Consider the following 18,955-nt stretch of genomic DNA (forward strand, 5'->3'; position numbering starts at 1 on the left):
TGGGACTGAAAAGCAGCCCTGGAAACATTTGGAGAGCAGCCCCATATAGTTTATCTCGCGATTGAGCTCTTATACCCACACGCACCCCTTATACATACCCGAGTCACACTATTTGCCGTACAAATAACTATAAAACATTCTTTTTATCATATTATTTGTATTAAAATACCAGAAAGCAAAATGTTAAAAGGCCCTTATAAATGAAATATATTACACATAATGGAATCAAAACATTTACTACTGCAAACATTTTTAGATTGAGACATTTTTTGTTTTTGTTTTTATTTCCTTTTATTTGCCAACCTGCCAACAGCCCCTTCTACCCCCTTTTTATTTTGTTTTGCACAGAGCCCCATGTCAAGGAGCTTTCAATTACTTAAGTTAATAGAACCCGATTAAGTTAGTAGAATCTGATGTCTTTTCGTGTTGCAGGGTACATCCAGAAAACAAACACAGATCAATTCTGGTGGAGTGCCAGACATCTGCCCCAGGCTTGCCACTCTGCCCCCTTTTAACTCCCTATATGCCCCTCTGCCTCCAGAAATGCCTTATACCCCCTATATGCCACTCTGCCATAAAGGGGGTTAAAAGGCATTTATAGAGGCAGAGTGGCATATAGGGGGTTAAAAGGCATTTATAGAGGTAGAGTGGCATATAGGGGGTTCAAAGGCATACCATGGGGCACTCCAGAAAAGCCTTATACCCTCCTATATGCCACTCTGCCCCATGATATGCATTTTAACCTCCTATATGCCACTTTGCCTCCAGAAATGCCTTGTAGCCCCTATATGCCACTCTGACTCCAGAAATGCCTTATACCCCTATATGCCACTCTGGCATTTAGGGGGTTAAAAGGCATATCATGGAACAGAGTGGCATATAGGGGTATAAGGCATTTCTGGAAGGAGAGTGGCATATAAGGGGCATAAGGCATATCAGGGAGGCAGAGTGGCATATGGGGGGCATAAGGCTTTTATATAAAAAAATATTATACAGTTTGTTAAAAAAAAAAAAAATTGTTTATTTATCTTCTACTTCTTCCACTTTGGGGCTTTTTCATCCTGGCCTCCGTCCTCTGGTAGCTGCAGGCTGCCGTTTTCTATGTTGACAGGATGTCAGTGACAGGACATCCGGTGCTCCAGCAGTCTGAGTGTGAGGGGGCGGAGATTTCACCCCTCACGCTCCTCCCATCACTATGCGGCCATCAGATTAATGGAAATTTAATCGAAAAGGCCGATGCGTGCTGACACCGCCGGCCGGAGCTACTTTAATTCTTTTTTTTTTAAATTGAATATGCCAGATCGGCTTGCCATATAAAGTAAAATAAAAAAAAGTATTAAAGTAGCTCCGGCCGGCGGTGTCAGCACACATCGGCCGTTTCGATTACATTTCCATTAATCTGATGGCCGCATAGTGATGGGAGCAACATGAGGGGTGAAAGGTCCGTGCGAGGGGGCGGGGCTTTCACCTCTCACGCTGCTCCCATCAGTAGGCACACCGCTGAGTGCTGATGCCGCCGGCCGGCGCTGCTTTAATACTTTAATAAAAAAAGAATTGAAGTAGCGCCGGCCGTTTAGATTAGATTTCGGGCAGCCGCCCGGCCTACGAATCTGCCGGCCCACAGGGAAATTTCCCGGTATCCCGGTGGGCCAGTCCGGCCCTGGTCACGGCGTGCCCACAGAGATTCAGCTAATCATCCAACTATGGTATCAAAAGAAAGCTCTATCTCTCTTTGAAAAAACAATATATAGTTTACATGGGTACACTATTCACAGAGAATCATCGCTGAACCGGGCTTTGAGGTACCAAAAACCTTTGGGACTGAAGGGGTTAAGGCTTCAAAGACGGAGGAGTAAGTTTCCCCCAGATAAAACAGCACTATGAAGCCAGCATTCATACAGTCAAAACATTCAAGAATACTCTAAGCAGGAAGTATGGTATAAGCATGTGGCGTCAACAATTTAAACAAATTAATCTGGTCCTTAAACGATAAAGCAACAACTACCCAAATCCAGGACAATAATAGGATTTTAGAGAGCATAATAACACAATGGCTGGCTATTATAAAAAAACTGGGTATTAAAGATAAATTGAATTAAATATTCGCTTGAGCAATGGGGGTTAGCGGGCCAGATATTATGTTGCAGGGCCAGATAATCTCTCTCCCTAGTTTACTAGATAAGTATAAACTAGTAAACTCATCTATTTTTCACTATCTCCGAGTTAAAAATTGTATAAATAAACAAGTTCTGTGCACACAAGAAGTTAAATTCCAGAAACTGGCACAATTTTTTAGCTCCAACCATCTAATTAAGCTCTATTCAAAATGCACAGAATACGTAAGAACAAAAGAAGGAGATAAAGATATTATGCCAATAATAGCACGATGGGAAAAAGGATCTAAATATCCCAATATCACCAAATGAGTGGCTAAATGGGTTCAGAAAGTTGCTTCCCAGGATTCACGACCTTTCCCTACTTGAGACCCAGTTTAAGATCATGAACAGATGGTATTTGGTACCAACTCGGGTCGCAAAGATGTTCCCAGCCAACCCTAACACTTGTTGGAGATGTGGTCAATCGGACATATTTGGTGGTTATGCCCAAAAGTCGTTAGATTTTGGTTAGAGATCCTGGAATATTTAAAAAGAAACGACAATATTATTATTCCAAATTCTCCATATTCTCTGTTATTACACATAGGTTGGCCCCCATCCCAAATTCAGTTGAATTTAACGATACATACCTGTTTAGCAGCAAAGAGATTTATTGCTAAAGAATGGAAACAGGATAGAGATTTCAACTGGTCCCACCTAGAGAGCCAACTGTAATTTCAAATCTCAATGGAAAAAGAAGTATCTCAACTTTTACATAATTCGTTTAAAAAAAACTCACATTTGGGAGAGATGTCTTTAAAAAATAGGACAGACTACGATAGGGACTCCCTTTGAATAGGAATAGACTTACTTCATAAATTGATATTCAAATAAGCAAGATCTTTTTATTCGTATCCCCCCCCCAACTCCATCTCGCTAATGTTATTTATTGTTTCATTTGTTGCATGGTATTTTGTTTGCTGAGCATCGGGAATCTATTTACTCTGAACCTTTATAACATAGTAGCTATTACAAAATTCCCTTAGACTGACTGTTCGTTAAATCTTTATTTTATTTGTATTTATTATGTCAATTTTTTACAAAAGACAAATAAAGAATATAAAAAAAAGGCTGTTTGCTCATTCCAATTTCCTTGGAATGGAATGAAGTTAAGCTCTCCACTCAAGCCATGATTGACTCTGGGGCTGCAGGCTCCTTCATTGATCGCTCCTTTGCCCAGCTGAATCGGATCCTGCGTCTTCGAATATCTCCTCCTATTGTTACTACGGCAATTGATGGCAGACCCCTTCAACCCTCCTGTATTAATCTACAGACTTCTCTGCTTTTACTTTCTGTTGGACTTTTGCATCAGGAGTCTATAAAGTTCCATGTTATTTCGTCTTCTAGTTGTGATTTTGGGTCTTCCCTGGCTCCGTAAGCATAACCCCTCCATTGGATGGCAATCTGGGGGCATACAGGCATGGGGACCTAATTGCAGAGATTCATGCCTCTCCAACGTGAGTTTTAAAAAAAATTATATTTCTGCAGTAACCTCTGCATCCATTCCCTGGGCATACCAAGCCTATTTGGTCCCGTGCTTTGGAAGAATATATTAAAGATAACCTGAAAAAAGGATTCATTAGGAAATCTACTTCTCCGGCAGGAGCAGGATTCTTCTTTATATCCAAAAAAGATGGAGGCTTAAGTCCGTGTATTGATCATCGAGGGTTAAATCAGATTACTATCAAAAAGAAATATCCGTTGCCTCTCATTACAGAATTATTCGATCGGCTTCGGAGTTCTACGATTTTTACTAAATTGGATCTCTGAGGCACATATAATTTGATCGGTATTCGAGAAGGAGATGAATGGAATGGGACATTACTTTGTTTTACCTATTACCAAAAATGGTAATACAAAAAGGTGAAAAAAATCCTCCAGGTAGACCAATTGTATCTGGGATAAATTCTGTTACTTCTAGGTTCTCAGAATACATCGACATTTTATTACAACCTACAGCAAGCATACAGCAATCTTATTTAAAAGACACAGGGGCTATATTATGTATTTTAAATAATATAAAATGGAAAAATACATATTGGTTACATGCAATGTGAGTAGTCTATATACTATTACAGAACACACTAAAGGATGCGAAGCAGTTTACAATATACTGAAACAAGAGAATATATTCCAAGAAGATCTAATTGATTTTATTATTAAAGGCATACAAATGATATTTACTTACAACTATTTTTGGTTCGATAACCAATTTTATCTACAGTTATAAATGATACATATATGATCTCTTTTTTATTTGGAATGGATCTGTAGAGAGTTTAAATGACTTTAATAATTTGTTAAATAATAACCCTTTAAGAGAGTGCACCTAATCTCAGCTCGTTAACTGTATAAAAGACACCTAGGAGCCATAGGGGATGAAATTCTTATTTCACTGGTGTGACGGAAGCCTCCATCACTGGGACCACTGGAGAAGCCTGACTGCCAGCCTCCTCCCTATTGACTATGGGCCCTGGGTTTGTAAAGGCTTCTGTGGCTACCCCCAGCAGTATCATCTCATCACTGGCTGAGGAGATTATCTCCAGCAGACAGCCAGGATCTGCCACCAGGGAGTGACCACCATTCTTTGATGTTTAATGTTGTATAAATCAGTCTCCCCCACCTATTGTATTGTTAATCCCGTTACTGCCCCTGTTGTCTCTGAGAGGGAGATTAAGGGGACGGTTTGTGTCCCAATATCTTGTTTTATGTTAATGTGTGTTTTGCTGGATATATCCAGCTCTGTGTGTCTAAAATAAAGCAGTCTTCGTTTGGTTTTACCCTACACTGAGTCTCGGCTAGTGACTGGGGAACCGGGGAAAGTGTGTTGTCCCAGGCTAAGGGAGCACAAGACAGCGGAGGTAGTCGGACGGACTAGCCAGCTCCGTGACATTGGTGGCAGCGGTGGGATTTCTTCTTAGTCTGAGGGACACTTACTTTCTACCGGGATTGACCGACAGGACGGCAGACTTCGGTCGCCTTGGCAAGGACATGGATGTGGTATCCGAATTCCAGGGGCTGCTGCGGGTCATCCTCTCCTGCTACACCACTGCCCTGCCTACAGAACAATACCAGAACCTGAGGCAAGTGGTTCGACGGTCAGTATGGCAGAGGGCTGTTATATGCCGGGGTCAGTGTCTTCCAAGCTCCGAACAAAAGATTAGAGACCAGCGGGAACTACGGATGTCATTCCTGGGACAGCAACCCCAGGAGCAATTGGTATCCGAATTGGACAAGCTGGTCCAACAGGAGGTAGAGCTGGAAGATCACTATAGGGCTCTGCAGTGGTATACAGAGCAAGCATATTGGGGAACTGCGAAAGAATGTTCTCCAGAGGGCTATGACTTCGGTGGCCTGGGATTATTATGGGATAGTCTTCAGGAGGATCCGGACTTCGGCAGCACAGCGGAGTGGCGGATTGAGGACATCCGGGATTTCAGGGAGTGGGACCTCCCAGATGCACTAGAACTTAAAGGTGATTTAGACTTTTTAATTACACAGGAGTGGGAACTGGAGAAGGCGTATAAAAAACTGTTCGAACGCGTTCAACAGAATGCCCCAGTGTCCAGGGATTGTGTGGATTTTGTGGATGTGATTGAGTGGTCAGCTGAGTATGTTGACCCAGGCGGGGTGGATGGGACTGCGGTCTCCACCCCTGAGTCACAGGGATGCTGGGCAGCTAATCCAGATCCAATACTGGAGCTGTGCGACTTTACACCACAACCAGAGACTGGGGATTTATTTGATTTATTGTCTGAGGATGTTAACCCAAGAGGGGTGGATAATACTGCAGTCTCCACACCTGGGTCCTCAGAAGGCTGGGCAGTCTGCCCAGATCTCTTAGTCCCAGCTGAAGAGCTGGCAACAGGGCAGAGCGCTGCTGGCTTCTGCCCCACACCTGCAATCACTACAGGGATCCAGGGAGATGCGGCAGCCGGCCCTTCTCCCCAGCGGCAGCTCACATGTCCGGGAGCGGAGGAAGCGGCCCTCCCTCACCAGCGGCAGGCCGACCCACAAGATGCCCTAACCCCAGCTGAAGAGCTGGCAACAGGGCAGAGCGCTGCTGGCTTCTGCCCCACACCTGCAATCACTACAGGGATCCAGGGAGATGCGGCAGCTGGCCCTTCTCCCCAGCGGCAGCTCACATGTCCGGGAGCGGAGGAAGCGGCCCTCCCTCACCAGCGGCAGGCCGACCCACAAGATGCCCTAAACCCAGCTGAAGTGCTGGCAACAGGGCAGAGCATCGCTGGCCTCTGCCCAGCACCTACCAAAGCTGCAGGAATTCAGGGAGATACAGCGGCCGACCTGCCCCCCCAGCAGAAGCAGGGAGGTGGAACAGCCGGTCCATCTCCCCAGCGGCAGATCCTAATTCTGGGACCGGATCAACCTGAACTCCCTCCTCAACGGCAGCAGGAGCACCAGGGAGGGGATGCAGGAGGCATCCCTCCCCAGCGGTACCCGGGAGATGGCGCAGCCGGCCCATCTTCCCAGCAGCAGCAGGAGCAACAATTTTGGGAGGGCATTGATGGGCCAAATAAACTGACTGACTACGGAGTCAACCCGTTTAGGGTCTCATCCTATGTCAGTCCAATTCGAAGGGGGGAGAATTGTGACGGAAGCCTCCATCACTGGGACCACTGGAGAAGCCTGACTGCCAGCCTCCTCCCTATTGACTATGGGCCCTGGGTTTGTAAAGGCTTCTGTGGCTACCCCCAGCAGTATCATCTCATCACTGGCTGAGGGGATTATCTCCAGCAGACAGCCAGGATCTGCCACCAGGGAGTGACCACCATTCTTTGATGTTTAATGTTGTATAAATCAGTCTCCCCCACCTATTATTGTTAATCCCGTTACTGCCCCTGTTGTCTCTGAGAGGGAGATTAAGGGGGCGGTTTGTGTCCCAATATCTTGTTTTATGTTAATGTGTGTTTTGCTGGATATATCCAGCTCTGTGTGTCTAAAATAAAGCAGTCTTCGTTTGGTTTTACCCTACACTGAGTCTCGGCTAGTGACTGGGGAACCGGGGAAAGTGTGTTGTCCCAGGCTAAGGGAGCACAAGACAGCGGAGGTAGTCGGACGGACTAGCCAGCTCCGTGACAACTGGGTAAAATGCAAATCAATGTATAACTTATTGGAAGTGTATTATGAAATGGGGATGATAAATACTTCTTGAAACACAGCTATTTGGTCACCTAGTTTGACATTCTCATTATGCCAAACATAATTATATATTTTACAAATAAAAACTCTACAGAAAGCTGTAAACCATATGTAACAAGCCTAAAGTGTTTTCACAATAATAATAATAATAATTAACGGATAACCATACCTTGGATCCTGGTGGCAGACAGATCCATAATGTCTTTCACTTTTATTTGCCAGCACTGGTGTACTAGAATGAGATGGCCATTTCACCCACACCGCAAGAGTGGTCTTAAAAGAAAATAATATTTTTTTCTGTCAAAACATTTCTAAAGTAAATGCAGTAAGTATTGTGTTGTAAACAAAATACACTAAAATCCTCCAATGTAAAGTTATCAACATTCTTACAAATTCTCTTTTTTTTAAATGTACTCTTTATTTAAAAATATAACAAATACATATAACAATAACCTTCAATGTATAAAATTATCAGTAATAATCATTACAATGCATGCAAATACAGTGTTACTAAACAAAAGCATACCCCCTCTTAAATATCTTGATGTGACATTGTAAACCCCTGGGAGATGTGTGTATTGGTCCCTGGGGTGGATCAGTTGGAGAGCAGGGTAGGCCAATGCTGGATTTTGAGAAACTGTTGATTTTGTAGGTTTGCCCACTGACAAAGACATGATCAATCTATAATTTTAATAAATTTGAAATAAGTATTTCATCCCCTATCAATCAGCAAGATGTCTGGCTCCCAGGTGTCTTTTATACAGGTAACAAACTGAGATTAGGAGCACTCTCTTAAAGGGAGTGCTCCTAATCTCAGTTTGTTATCTGTATAAAAGACACCTGTCCACAGAGCAATCAATCATTCAGATTCCAAACTCTCCCACCATGGCCAAGACCAAAGAGCTGTCCAAGGATGTCAGAGACAAGATTGTAGACCTACACAAGGCTGGAATGGGCTACAACACCATAGCTAAGCAGCTGGTGCAGAAATGGAGGAAAAACACAAAATAACTGTCAATCTCCCTCAGTCTGGATCTTGCTCCATGCAAGATCTCACCTTGTGGAGTTTCAAGGATCATGCAAACAGTGAGGAATCAGCCCAGAACTACACGGGAGGATCTTGTCAATGATCTCAAGGCAGCTGGGACCATAGTCACCAAGAAAACAATTGGTAACACACTATGTCGTCAAGCACTGAAATCCTGCAGAGTCTGCAAGGTCCCCCTGCTCAAGAAAGCATATGTGCAGTTCTGTCTGAAGTTTGCCAATAACCATCTGAATGATGCAGAGGAGAACTGGGTGAAAGTGTTGTAGCTAGATGAGACCAAAATTGAGCTATTTGGCATCAACTCAACTCACCGTGTTTGGAGGAGGAGGAATGGTGCCTATGACCCCAAGAACACCATCCCCACCATCAAACATGGAGGTGGAAACATTATGCTTTGGGGGTGTTTTTCTGCTAAGGGGACGGGACAACTTCCCGGCATCAAAGGGACGATGGATGGGGTTCATGTACCGTCAAATATTGGGTGAGAACCTCCTTCCTTCAGCCAGGACACTGAAAATGGGTTGTGGATGGGTATTCCAGCATGACAATGACCCAAAACACACGGCCAACGCAACAAAGGAGTGACTCAAGAAGAAGCACATTAAGGTCCTGGAGTGACCTAGCCAGCCTCCAGACCTTAATCCTATAGAAAACCTGTGAAGGGAGCTGAAGGTTCGAGTTGACAAACGTCAGCCTCAAAACCTTAATGACTTGGAGAGGATCTGCAAAGAGGAGTGGGACAAAATCTCTCTTGAGATGTGTGCAAACCTGGTGGCCAACTACAAGAAACGTCTGACCTCTTTGATTGCCAACAAGGGTTTTGCCACCAAGTACTAAGTCATGTTTTGCAAAAGGGTTAAAAACTTATTACACTGAGGAAAATGCTAATCAATTTATAACTTATTTAAAATGCATTATTTTGAATTGTTGTTGCTATTCTGTCTCCCACTGTTCAAATAAACCTACTATTAAAACTATAGACTGATCATTTCTTTGTCAGTGGGCAAACATACAAAACCAGCAGAGAATCAAATATTTTTTTCCTTTACTGTACTTTACTGTAGCAGACTGGATGCCCTGGATGTTCTATATTTTCAAGATAAGAGGTGAGGGAGACAGATGAGCCTTCTCAATCAAGCCTAAACATAGTCCCATAATTTGACTGAGCTGGAAAAAAAATATCACATCATACAGATAATTTGCAATCTCATTACTTTTCCCATATCTGGTTAGCCAAATTATTCTCTCTATTGTCCTTTTCTAATTGGTATTCATCTGGAATGTCATGGCATTAAATAAGCTTAGAAAGTGTTCTTAGATCCCTTAAGCGGTGTTGCTGTAACGCTTTGATGTTGATGCATTCAGCAACACCAACGTTTAATGCAGGCTGTAATGGATTTTAATTATACGACTCCTGGGCCCCGTCAAGACAGGGTTAAGTATAGTTATATAGCTTGTAACTTAGGCATCAGACGTCTACATGTAGAGATCGCTGTGCCAAGTAGATAAGGAAACGCCCAAACACATAAAAACAAAATGATGAAGGACCTCTGTTTAGTCCACACAACGGCTATAAAAATGCAAGGCCCCAACCACAAACTTTAAAGCCTCGTCTGCGCTGTTTGCAAGAACGTGCACGGACAGCCCAGGACGAGACAAGTGGCCCTTCGAAAAGACTGTTCTGAGGGGTTTTCCAGCCCCTGCTGAGTTGTGAGTTGATTAGCTAGAGGAGTTGGCTCGGTGATGTATTACTATATTGACATTTCACACTATAGTATTGATTGCTGTGATATTGATTGATTGCTTAACTCATTTTACACACGCATATATACACACATAAGTTTACACACATAACTATTTTCTATCTGCTGTAGTAAGAGTTCTGTATTAAAGTTTTGCTTTATCAAATTGCTGTTTGTTGTGCTGTCATTCCATATCCTCATTGATTGGGCAAAACAGGGGCCTCATGTGGACACACTGTGACCAGTATGGAATAAGTTAAAATACTAGCATTTAAATACCCATGGGGTGTCTAGCTAAAAAATATATATGGGTTGATGGGGTAAATTGAATTGGCCAGGTTCAGAGATGTCAAAATAGGAAATGGGAGCAGACTGACAAGGTGTCAAAATGAAAAGAAAAAAATGTATACCACCCAAATGTGGCCTTTTGGAACCCAAAGTCAACAAAACTATGCATGGGTGGTATCACTAACAAAATGTTTGGCAAAAGCTGGTGGTAGAATTTGTGCATGGAAATTGTTAAAATACAACTTTTGGTATCTAGTTTCTAAAAATATATATTTTGTGAAACTATTAAATTAAAATGGCCAGCTTCAAAGATGTCCCAAACAGGACATAGGGCAGAAAGACCAGACTGGATGGGCCTAGGGGGGTTTAGTTTAAAAAAATATACTTGAATTGGACGACTTCAAAGATGTTTCAAATAGGACATGGGGACAGGATTACAAGACCTGAAACAAAACAGTTTTGAAATAGCAAAACACTAGTTGTATTTATGTGCTCTAGAAGTTGCAAAAAAAAAATACTATACAAATATTGGGTATTTCTAAACCCAGGACAAATATTAAATCTACATAGCAGTTTTTTCATTAGCTTTTACATAGTTACATAGTTCATAAGGTTGAAAAAAGACCTAAATCCATCAAGTTCAACCCTTCTACCTAACCTTCCTATTCTTGATCCAAAAGAAGGCAAAAAACCCCTAATTAAGCTACTTCGAATTCTGCTATCAGGGGGAAAAAAATCCTTCTTGACTCCAAGAGGCAATCTGATTTCTCCTTGGATCAAGAAGCTCTAAAATATTAATGTTATTCTATTTATATCCCTGAATGTCATGCCTTTGTAAGAAAATATCGAGGCCCCTTTTGAAGGTATGTAATGTATTGCATAACACCATCTCCCTTGGAAGTGAATTCCATACCATTATTGTCCTCACTGTAAAGAATCCCTTCCTTTGTTGTCTATGAAACCTCCGCTCTTCCAGTCTCAGAGGGTGACCTCTTCTTCTTTGTATATTTCTGTTAATGAACAGGTCACTGAAGAGCTCTTTATATTGGCCCTGCATATATTTATATAATGTTATCATATCCCCTCTGAGACGTCGTTTTTCTAGCATATATATATTTAACTTTTTTTTGTCTCTCTTCATAACTAGTATCTCCAAATCACTTTTTCTAATTCCATAATGTCCTTTTTAAGGACTGGTGCCCAGAATTGTACCGCAAATAAGAGGCAAGATAATATCCTCCTCCCGTGAATCAATACCTCTTTTTATGCATGCTAAAACCTTATTGGCCCTCGCAGCTGCCTGCTGGCATAGCGCACTGTTGTCAAGTCTGTTGTCAACCGTTATTCCTAAATCCTTCTCATTGGTAGTTTCCCCCAGGAATATTCCATTTAAAGAATAAGTTGCATTTTTATTATTTTTACCATAATGCATAACTTTGCATTTCTCTATATTGAACCTCATCTGCCACTTGCACGCCCAGTCCCTAAATCTTCCTGCAAAGAAGAAACATTAAGATTAGTCTGAATTACCCGGCCTAATTTTGTGTCATCAGCAAAAACTGTGACATGGCTCTCAATGCAGCTTGGAAGATCATTTATAAATAAATTAAAAAGAAGAGGACCGAGGCACTCCACTTAATACCTGCGTACAGGCCAGAGGCGTATCTACTGAAAATAGCGCCTATGGCAAGCACTAAAATTGTCCCCCTGTCCAAATATCTAAAACCCATTTACTAGCCCCTGCTGCCCATATATATATATAAATATTAGTCTCTGCTGCCGATAGCAGGTATAGATCAACACACAAACCCATATCAATTGAAATTCACTTGTGATCTCAGCACTGAAGGTATATATCAAATGAACAGAATCAGACATACAAATCCCGTATTTGCAGGTATACAATAATAATATATGAAACGTAGCATCGCAGGTATAGATCAAATAAATACATGGAAACAGCATTGCAGGTATTAATCAACTGAATATGACATAAAAACCCTGTATTTGCAGGTATACATAAATAATGTATGGAAACATAGCATAGCAGATATGGAACAGGCGGCAGGTGAGTAACAGATATGATCAAAATAATGGTATCTAAAGTAAGCCTTTCTTGACCTGAGGAAAAAAAGATATAATGTGTGGGTACACTCCATGAGAGAGAAGAAAATTACATCTAAAAAAAAATGTTAATATAGCCTCGGCCATGAAGGGTTCAAAAAGAAAAAAAAACAGTCCTTAAAAGCTTAATAGTTATGGTTTAACGGGTATGGGGTCATAAAAATTTATGAGGAGTAATACTTTTTACATTTAGAGCTAGGGAAATAGGATGTTAGGGGTTTTGTTTAATTAATATTATTAATTTTTCTCATATTATCGTGCAGTACAATATTGAAAGATGTCCCTGTTTGGACCTATTGAACATGTTACTTATGCCAGTGATTTTTTTACTTAATTTTTTTAAATTACTTTTAATAATTTTTCTATAAATATATGTAAATAAAACTTGTGAGTAGGGGTGGGAATATTATTTCTCATTCTCTTCTCTGCGATTCCCCTGCACTAATCACACTGTTATCACTAAGCAAGTTTTTATGTTCTTGTATTGGGGATTGAAATGCATGTGATCAGCCAGTAGGGGGCATCTGATGTTCTAGACAGATGTCTAACAAATCGCCTGATCTCCCATCTAGTGGCAGTGAGATGTCTGTGCTGCTGTAAAAAAAAACAAAAAAAAACATAGAAGGGGTTAATATTTAAAGTTAATGTATAAGATTCTTAACGCCTTTTAACCCCTTCAGGACTAGTTTTGGTGTTTTATGTCTTAATTCAACTGTGATTAGCCACTAACTCATTCAGTTTACCCCTCACTTGAGACACAGTAGAGGTCCTACTTTTGAAATTAACCCATAAAACAAGAAAGAACACCCACAGATGACCCACAGTAACCACAAATCTAACAGGAACTGTCAGGCTCCATCCAGGCTGCGGAGCTGCATGTCTTTTGTTTCCCTGTCTTGCTGTGGTCCATTTCTGGATTTCCGTATGTTCTGTCCTGAACCTCCTGGATTCCAGTCTTGCTCTTTGCTTTAGCTCTGTTTCCTTTATAAGATGTGCCCCACCCATGTGTTCTGTTTGTCTCAGTCTGCAGTCTACAGGTATGTCTTTTTGATGTGTGTTTGGATTTCATGTTTGGTTTGTTTAGTACCTCTGTCCATGACCCACCGTCATTGGAGTACTTTGGCGTAGTGGTGGGCTAAGCATACTATGGCCATAAGATGTGATGGAATCTCCAATAGTTATCATATAGTCTTAGGCTAGTTCCTGTATGTGTGTCAGTCTGTGATGTAACCTGTATCCCCAGTAGAGGGGTTTCCTGTCCTGAATCCCCGGTAGAAGGGTGTCCTGTCCTGAATCCCCGGTAGAAGGGTGTCCTGTCCTGAATCCCCGGTAGAGGGGTGTCCTGTCCTGAATCCCCGGTAGAGGGGTGTCCTGTCCTGAATCCCCGGTAGAGGGGTGTACTGTCCTGAATCCCCGGTAGAGGGGTGTCCTGTCGTGAATCCCCGGTAGAGGGGTGTCCTGTCCTAAATCCCCGGTAGAGGGGTGTCCTGTCCTGTTCATGTCAGATCTTGAGTATTCCTTGTCTGGCTCCTCTACTCTGCTTAGCTTTCCATACTCCCAGCCTGCAGCATCCTGCACATGATTCTACTGCTATGTCTCATGCCTGCTCCAGGGTGCCTGCAGGATATCTCCAAGTTCTGGTTAACATCAGCTGCTATGTCAGGGCGCTGGTTTGTGACTGCACATCCCCAGATGCCCACCCGGGAGAGTGCAGTAGCTCTGCATCAGGCCCTGTCCTACTCTGCTACTGCACAATAACTCCATGTTTGGGCGCTCTGGGTCATTACAGTCATCTGTATGGACCCAGTTCCTGATAGGAACATAGAATTGTGAGGCTTTCGTTCTACCTTTCACCAGGCACATTTTGGGATATATGCTTCACATGAGGTTAGCTGGAATAAAGTCAGAAAACACAGAAATTTCACATTTCTCCTGCGCACGTAGATACCATATATGTGTGGTATGTCATTAAATGGTCACAAGAGCCCACCAAATCAGTTGAGCAAGGAAGGTGCATCTTTTTCTTTTGAGGGTAAAACTACCCCTCAACACCAAAAAATCCTCATTATATACTCACTAAAAGAACAAAGCTCAAAAACATCTGTGACAAACCCTGTAGCATGAGGGCCATACATGTCACATTTAGGGGTCCTAAGCACAGTCCTCTAGGGCAATAAGAGTCGGGAATACCAGCTTTGAACAAAACAGCACTTTATTTTAACCGCTTAAACCCCCAAAAAAACAAATCATAAATAGAAAACCTAGCTCCCAATTGGAGCCCTCTCTAACTAAACTATGCTGGTCCAGACTGGCCAGCCTAATCACCCACTAACTCAACCTCCCAGCCAGACCCAGCTACGCCAGGCTCTGGAAAACCTCCCCCAGACAGCACACAAAATGTCCAGGCAGGTATTGCCTCACTTGGCTCAGGGATGGTCTTCTTGTTCAGGGCCTCTCCTTGCCCTAGTAGCGCAGGGAACTGCCCCAACAGTCTCTCTGATTATCAGGCTTCAGGGGTTTTTAATGTCCAGCACCTGTGCCTGATGCCGGCTCCGTAGGAATCCTGGACCGATCCTGCAGACTTCTAGCCTCCTGGAAAAGCCGGCATGCCATGTCTCTTCTCTGTACAAATGAACACCATTGTAGCTTGCTCATCCAAAAGTTCTACCCTGCATGGTCTACGCGATACAGCCAAGTGCACACCATCTTCCAGATGTTTCCCAGTAGCTTGTTCACCATCACTCCTTTTAATACCAAGCCCATTTTTATGTCCTTTTACCCTAGATGCATGTAAAGGATGGACCTTACTGTCCCATGTAGAAGGGTTCCTCCTTTGAAGTAGGGCTTCTGCTGGACCTGGGACGAGCTGCTCTTTGGAGCAGCTTACTGCCATGTTGATATTCTAGTTGGCCAGTACTTCTAGCACCATGCATGGTCCCTCTTCCACTTAGGCCAGAAAGGTTATATTTAATGGCATTCTTAATCACGTGGACCTTAATCTGTTTCTGGATAGCTAGCTTGACCTCCCTTTCTTGAGCTAGCCGTATACCCAGTTCATCTAACTGGAGTTGTAGTAGTCTGTGTTTTTCTACTGCAGTAACCCTTTGTTCCTCCAGGGTTGTTTTCACCTCTCTCAGCATGAAGGTTGATATCTCCAGTTGATGCCTAAGGGATATATTGTCTTTCTGCAGTTCAAGTCCAACTTGTTGAAGCATATCATTGGACATGAGGGCATTCTCCAGACTATCTGCCAATTTGTCTCTCTCGGTCTGGATATCAGCAAGCTGCCTCATTAATGTTTGTCACGTTCTGTGTTACTCAGTATTGCTTCCAGGTTACGTTGGATCATATCACTCTCCCTTAAAGCTTGATCTCTGTTGTGAATAGCCAATCCTAAGTCCTCCTCTTTTAGAAGCATAGCTGCCTCCACTTGCTTTAGTTGAGCTTCTGTGTCCTGTAGCTGATCCTTGCACGATTCCAGTTCTGCCTTTTCCTGGAAATACTTGTCTTTTAGTGCTACGTTGGCCTTATGAAGTTCAGTATTCTCTGAAGGAGGGCATTTTATCTCTGAATAAGTAAAATTAATTAGTTCAATTTATTCCTACAGAAAGTACCAGAAAACAGATGACCAAATACACAAACCAGGACAGGCTCTGCCACACCGACACCCAAAAACACACACACCAAGACAGGCTCTGCAACATGGACACCCAGACACTAGGACAGTCTCTGCAACACGGACACTCAAACCCAAACACCAGGACAGGCTCTGCCACGCCGACATCTAAACACACACATACACACTCACCAGGACAGGCTGTGCCACATCGACACCCAAACATACACCAGCACAGGCTCTGTCACAACACCCAAACACACACACCAGCACAGGCTCTGCCACACCGACACCCAAACAACCAGAACAGGCTCTGCTACACTGACACCCGCATCCGAATGGGTTAAGCTAACAGCCAACACTATGTGTATTTATGCCCCCAGCCTGTCCCTCCCTTTGGTAGTGATTTGTGATGGCACCCAGACTGCATCCACAGGTCCTGCCTAGCACCCATAGGACTTGCCCCCTTTGTCCCCAAACAGCCTCCCTATGGCATCTTTGCCCCCCAAACCTGCCTGCCTGTGGCATCTTTTCCCCCTAAAACAAACTGCCTGTGGCATCTTTCCCTCCCAAACAGTCTCCCTGTGCCATGCCCTCCCACTTACACATCCACACTTTCACAGACATATTCATTCATTCATTCACAAATAATCATTCACTAATTCAGACACTCATTCATTCACTCATTCACAGATACTCATTAATTCCCTCATTCAGATACCATTTACATACACTAATTCCCTCCTTCACAGATACTCATTCAGTCCCTCATTCAGATACTGTACCAATTGGTATTAATTCTTGTGCTGAAGACGTAGTCGTTATACGAAGCCGAGGTCAGGGATAGGTGAGAACAGAATAGTCGAATTGCAAGCCAAGTCAAGCCAAGTGAAAAGAGACAGGGGCACGGAAGCCATCTGCAAATAAGGTAAGGGGACATAGAAAATATCACTAATTATAGGCCCAAAGATTTAAATTAGGGGGGAGGGGAGTATGGCCTATAATTGGGACAATGCAGTATGATCCTAGTTGAATCAGATAATCTCTAATTACACATTGTAGGGACACCAATTTTGGAGTAACAGAGTCTCTTTAGTGTTATTTTCAATTAAAACAAAGTTCAGATGTTTTTTTTAAGATATTTTTGACTCTGTCTTTGATTAATCATTTTTTATTTCAATTCTAGGATGAATATAATAAAAATTGATGTGGAATTATCTTTAGTTTGCAAAATTACTGTATTTTGATCAGTAATCAAAAAATGTTCTAATTGCAGCTTTTTTGGTTAATCTAATCAATCTATCATCTGTAAAAAAAAAAATATATATATATATATATATATATATAATTCTGAATATGAGCCATAAACTGTTGGAAATTTTGTCAGATCATAATCCCTCAGGTTATAAATTCTATATACATCAAACAATTGATTAGTCTTTCAAAAAAGATCATTAGAGCATTTATCTCCTTTAATCAGCTTCTTATCTTTAGAAATCTCCAATATCATGCAAAAATCTCCTGCCAACATGATATAACCCTGCTTAATTATGTCTACCTTAAGGAAGATCTTTCTCAAGCAAAAAAAAATACTTTTTGTTTTGTGCACATATATATTTTTCAAAGTTCAAGAAATCTTACAGATTTGAAATACGCACAGGGTCAGATTAACCAGGGTTCGCGTAGAGCAATTGCTTCAAGCCCACGGCGGGCCCCGATAAGGTTGAAAGATAATATCCTATTTTTATTTGTTGCCATGTCTTGCAAGGGCAGCCTCTCTTCCTAGTTGCTTCTGCTGTGAATCCCTCTCCATGAAGGCGAGAAGGAGAATACAAGGAGGAGGATGGGAAAGGTTAAGAGCTGAGATCAACTCCAAGGTCTCAGCCTATCACAGATGGTCAAGGAAAGGTGATGCATAGTTTGACTCGGGCTCTCAGGGTTCTCCTTTCCCAGGTATGAGGTATGCAATTAGTTGCATGCTGTATGTCTAAATACATACATATACACTTACACATACACACCTGCCAATACATACATACATACATACATAAACACACATATTCATGATTGCCCTTACAAGCAAATATCCTGGCTTACACTTGCCCTTGCTTTTGAAGCCACACAATTACCGTATTTGCTCGATTATAAGACGAGGTTTTTTTCAGAGCAAATGCTCTGAAAAATACCCCTCGTCTTCTAATCAGGGTCGTCTTATAATCAGACCTTAAATAGAGGTCTGAGTATGAGACTAAGATCCAGATCCCCGCTGCAGGGGACCTGGATCCTTCTGTCTCCCCCCTATTTAACACTCCCCCCCCACCCCACACACACTTACCGGTGCTTCCTGCTGTATTGCCGGGGCCGCGAGTTGACGTCTATGCGATCCGCGTAGACAACTTACGCTGCTGCCGGAAGGAGGTGTGGCTAGCAGCGGGGGTTGTCTGCGTCCATCGTGCAGACCTTCCCCGACTGTCAGAGATCAGAGTTCCCCGCACCGGTGCCGCACTGGTGCGGGGAACTCTGATCTCTGACAGCCAGGGAAGGTCTGCGCGATGGACGCAGACAAACCCCCGCTGCCAACTCCACCTCCTTCCGGCTGCAGCGAATCGCGTAGACGTCAACCCGCTGCCCCGGCAATACAACAGGAAATTGGAAGCACCGGTAAGTAGACTTGGGCACCAGGGGGCTCTTCGTGTTCGTCTTCGTGCTCGTCTTCGGCAAACAAAAAACTTCGTATTCCGCGAATATTCGCCTGGTCCTGTCTTCTCTTCGGGCGAATATTCGCGGACATTCTTCGTGCTCGGGTTTTCTTCGTTTTCCC

At 42.8% G+C, this 18,955-nt stretch overlaps 1 protein-coding gene across 1 annotated transcript in view; it reads right to left on the minus strand.

Annotated features, from left to right (window-relative positions):
* LOC149279317 (inactive rhomboid protein 1-like) overlaps positions 1–18,955 on the minus strand; it is a 466,620-nt gene that overhangs the window by 283,181 nt on the left and 164,484 nt on the right. The window contains exon 11 of the mRNA XM_089501319.1: positions 7,486–7,589. Within this exon, the coding sequence (XP_089357445.1) occupies positions 7,486–7,589 (104 nt within the window). The remainder of the gene's footprint in view (positions 1–7,485; positions 7,590–18,955) is intronic.

Source organism: Sceloporus occidentalis, unplaced genomic scaffold, assembly GCF_023333645.1.
Source record: "Sceloporus occidentalis isolate IW3139 unplaced genomic scaffold, rSceOcc1.0.p SCAF_171, whole genome shotgun sequence".
In the NCBI taxonomy this organism is placed as follows: domain Eukaryota; kingdom Metazoa; phylum Chordata; class Lepidosauria; order Squamata; family Phrynosomatidae; genus Sceloporus; species Sceloporus occidentalis.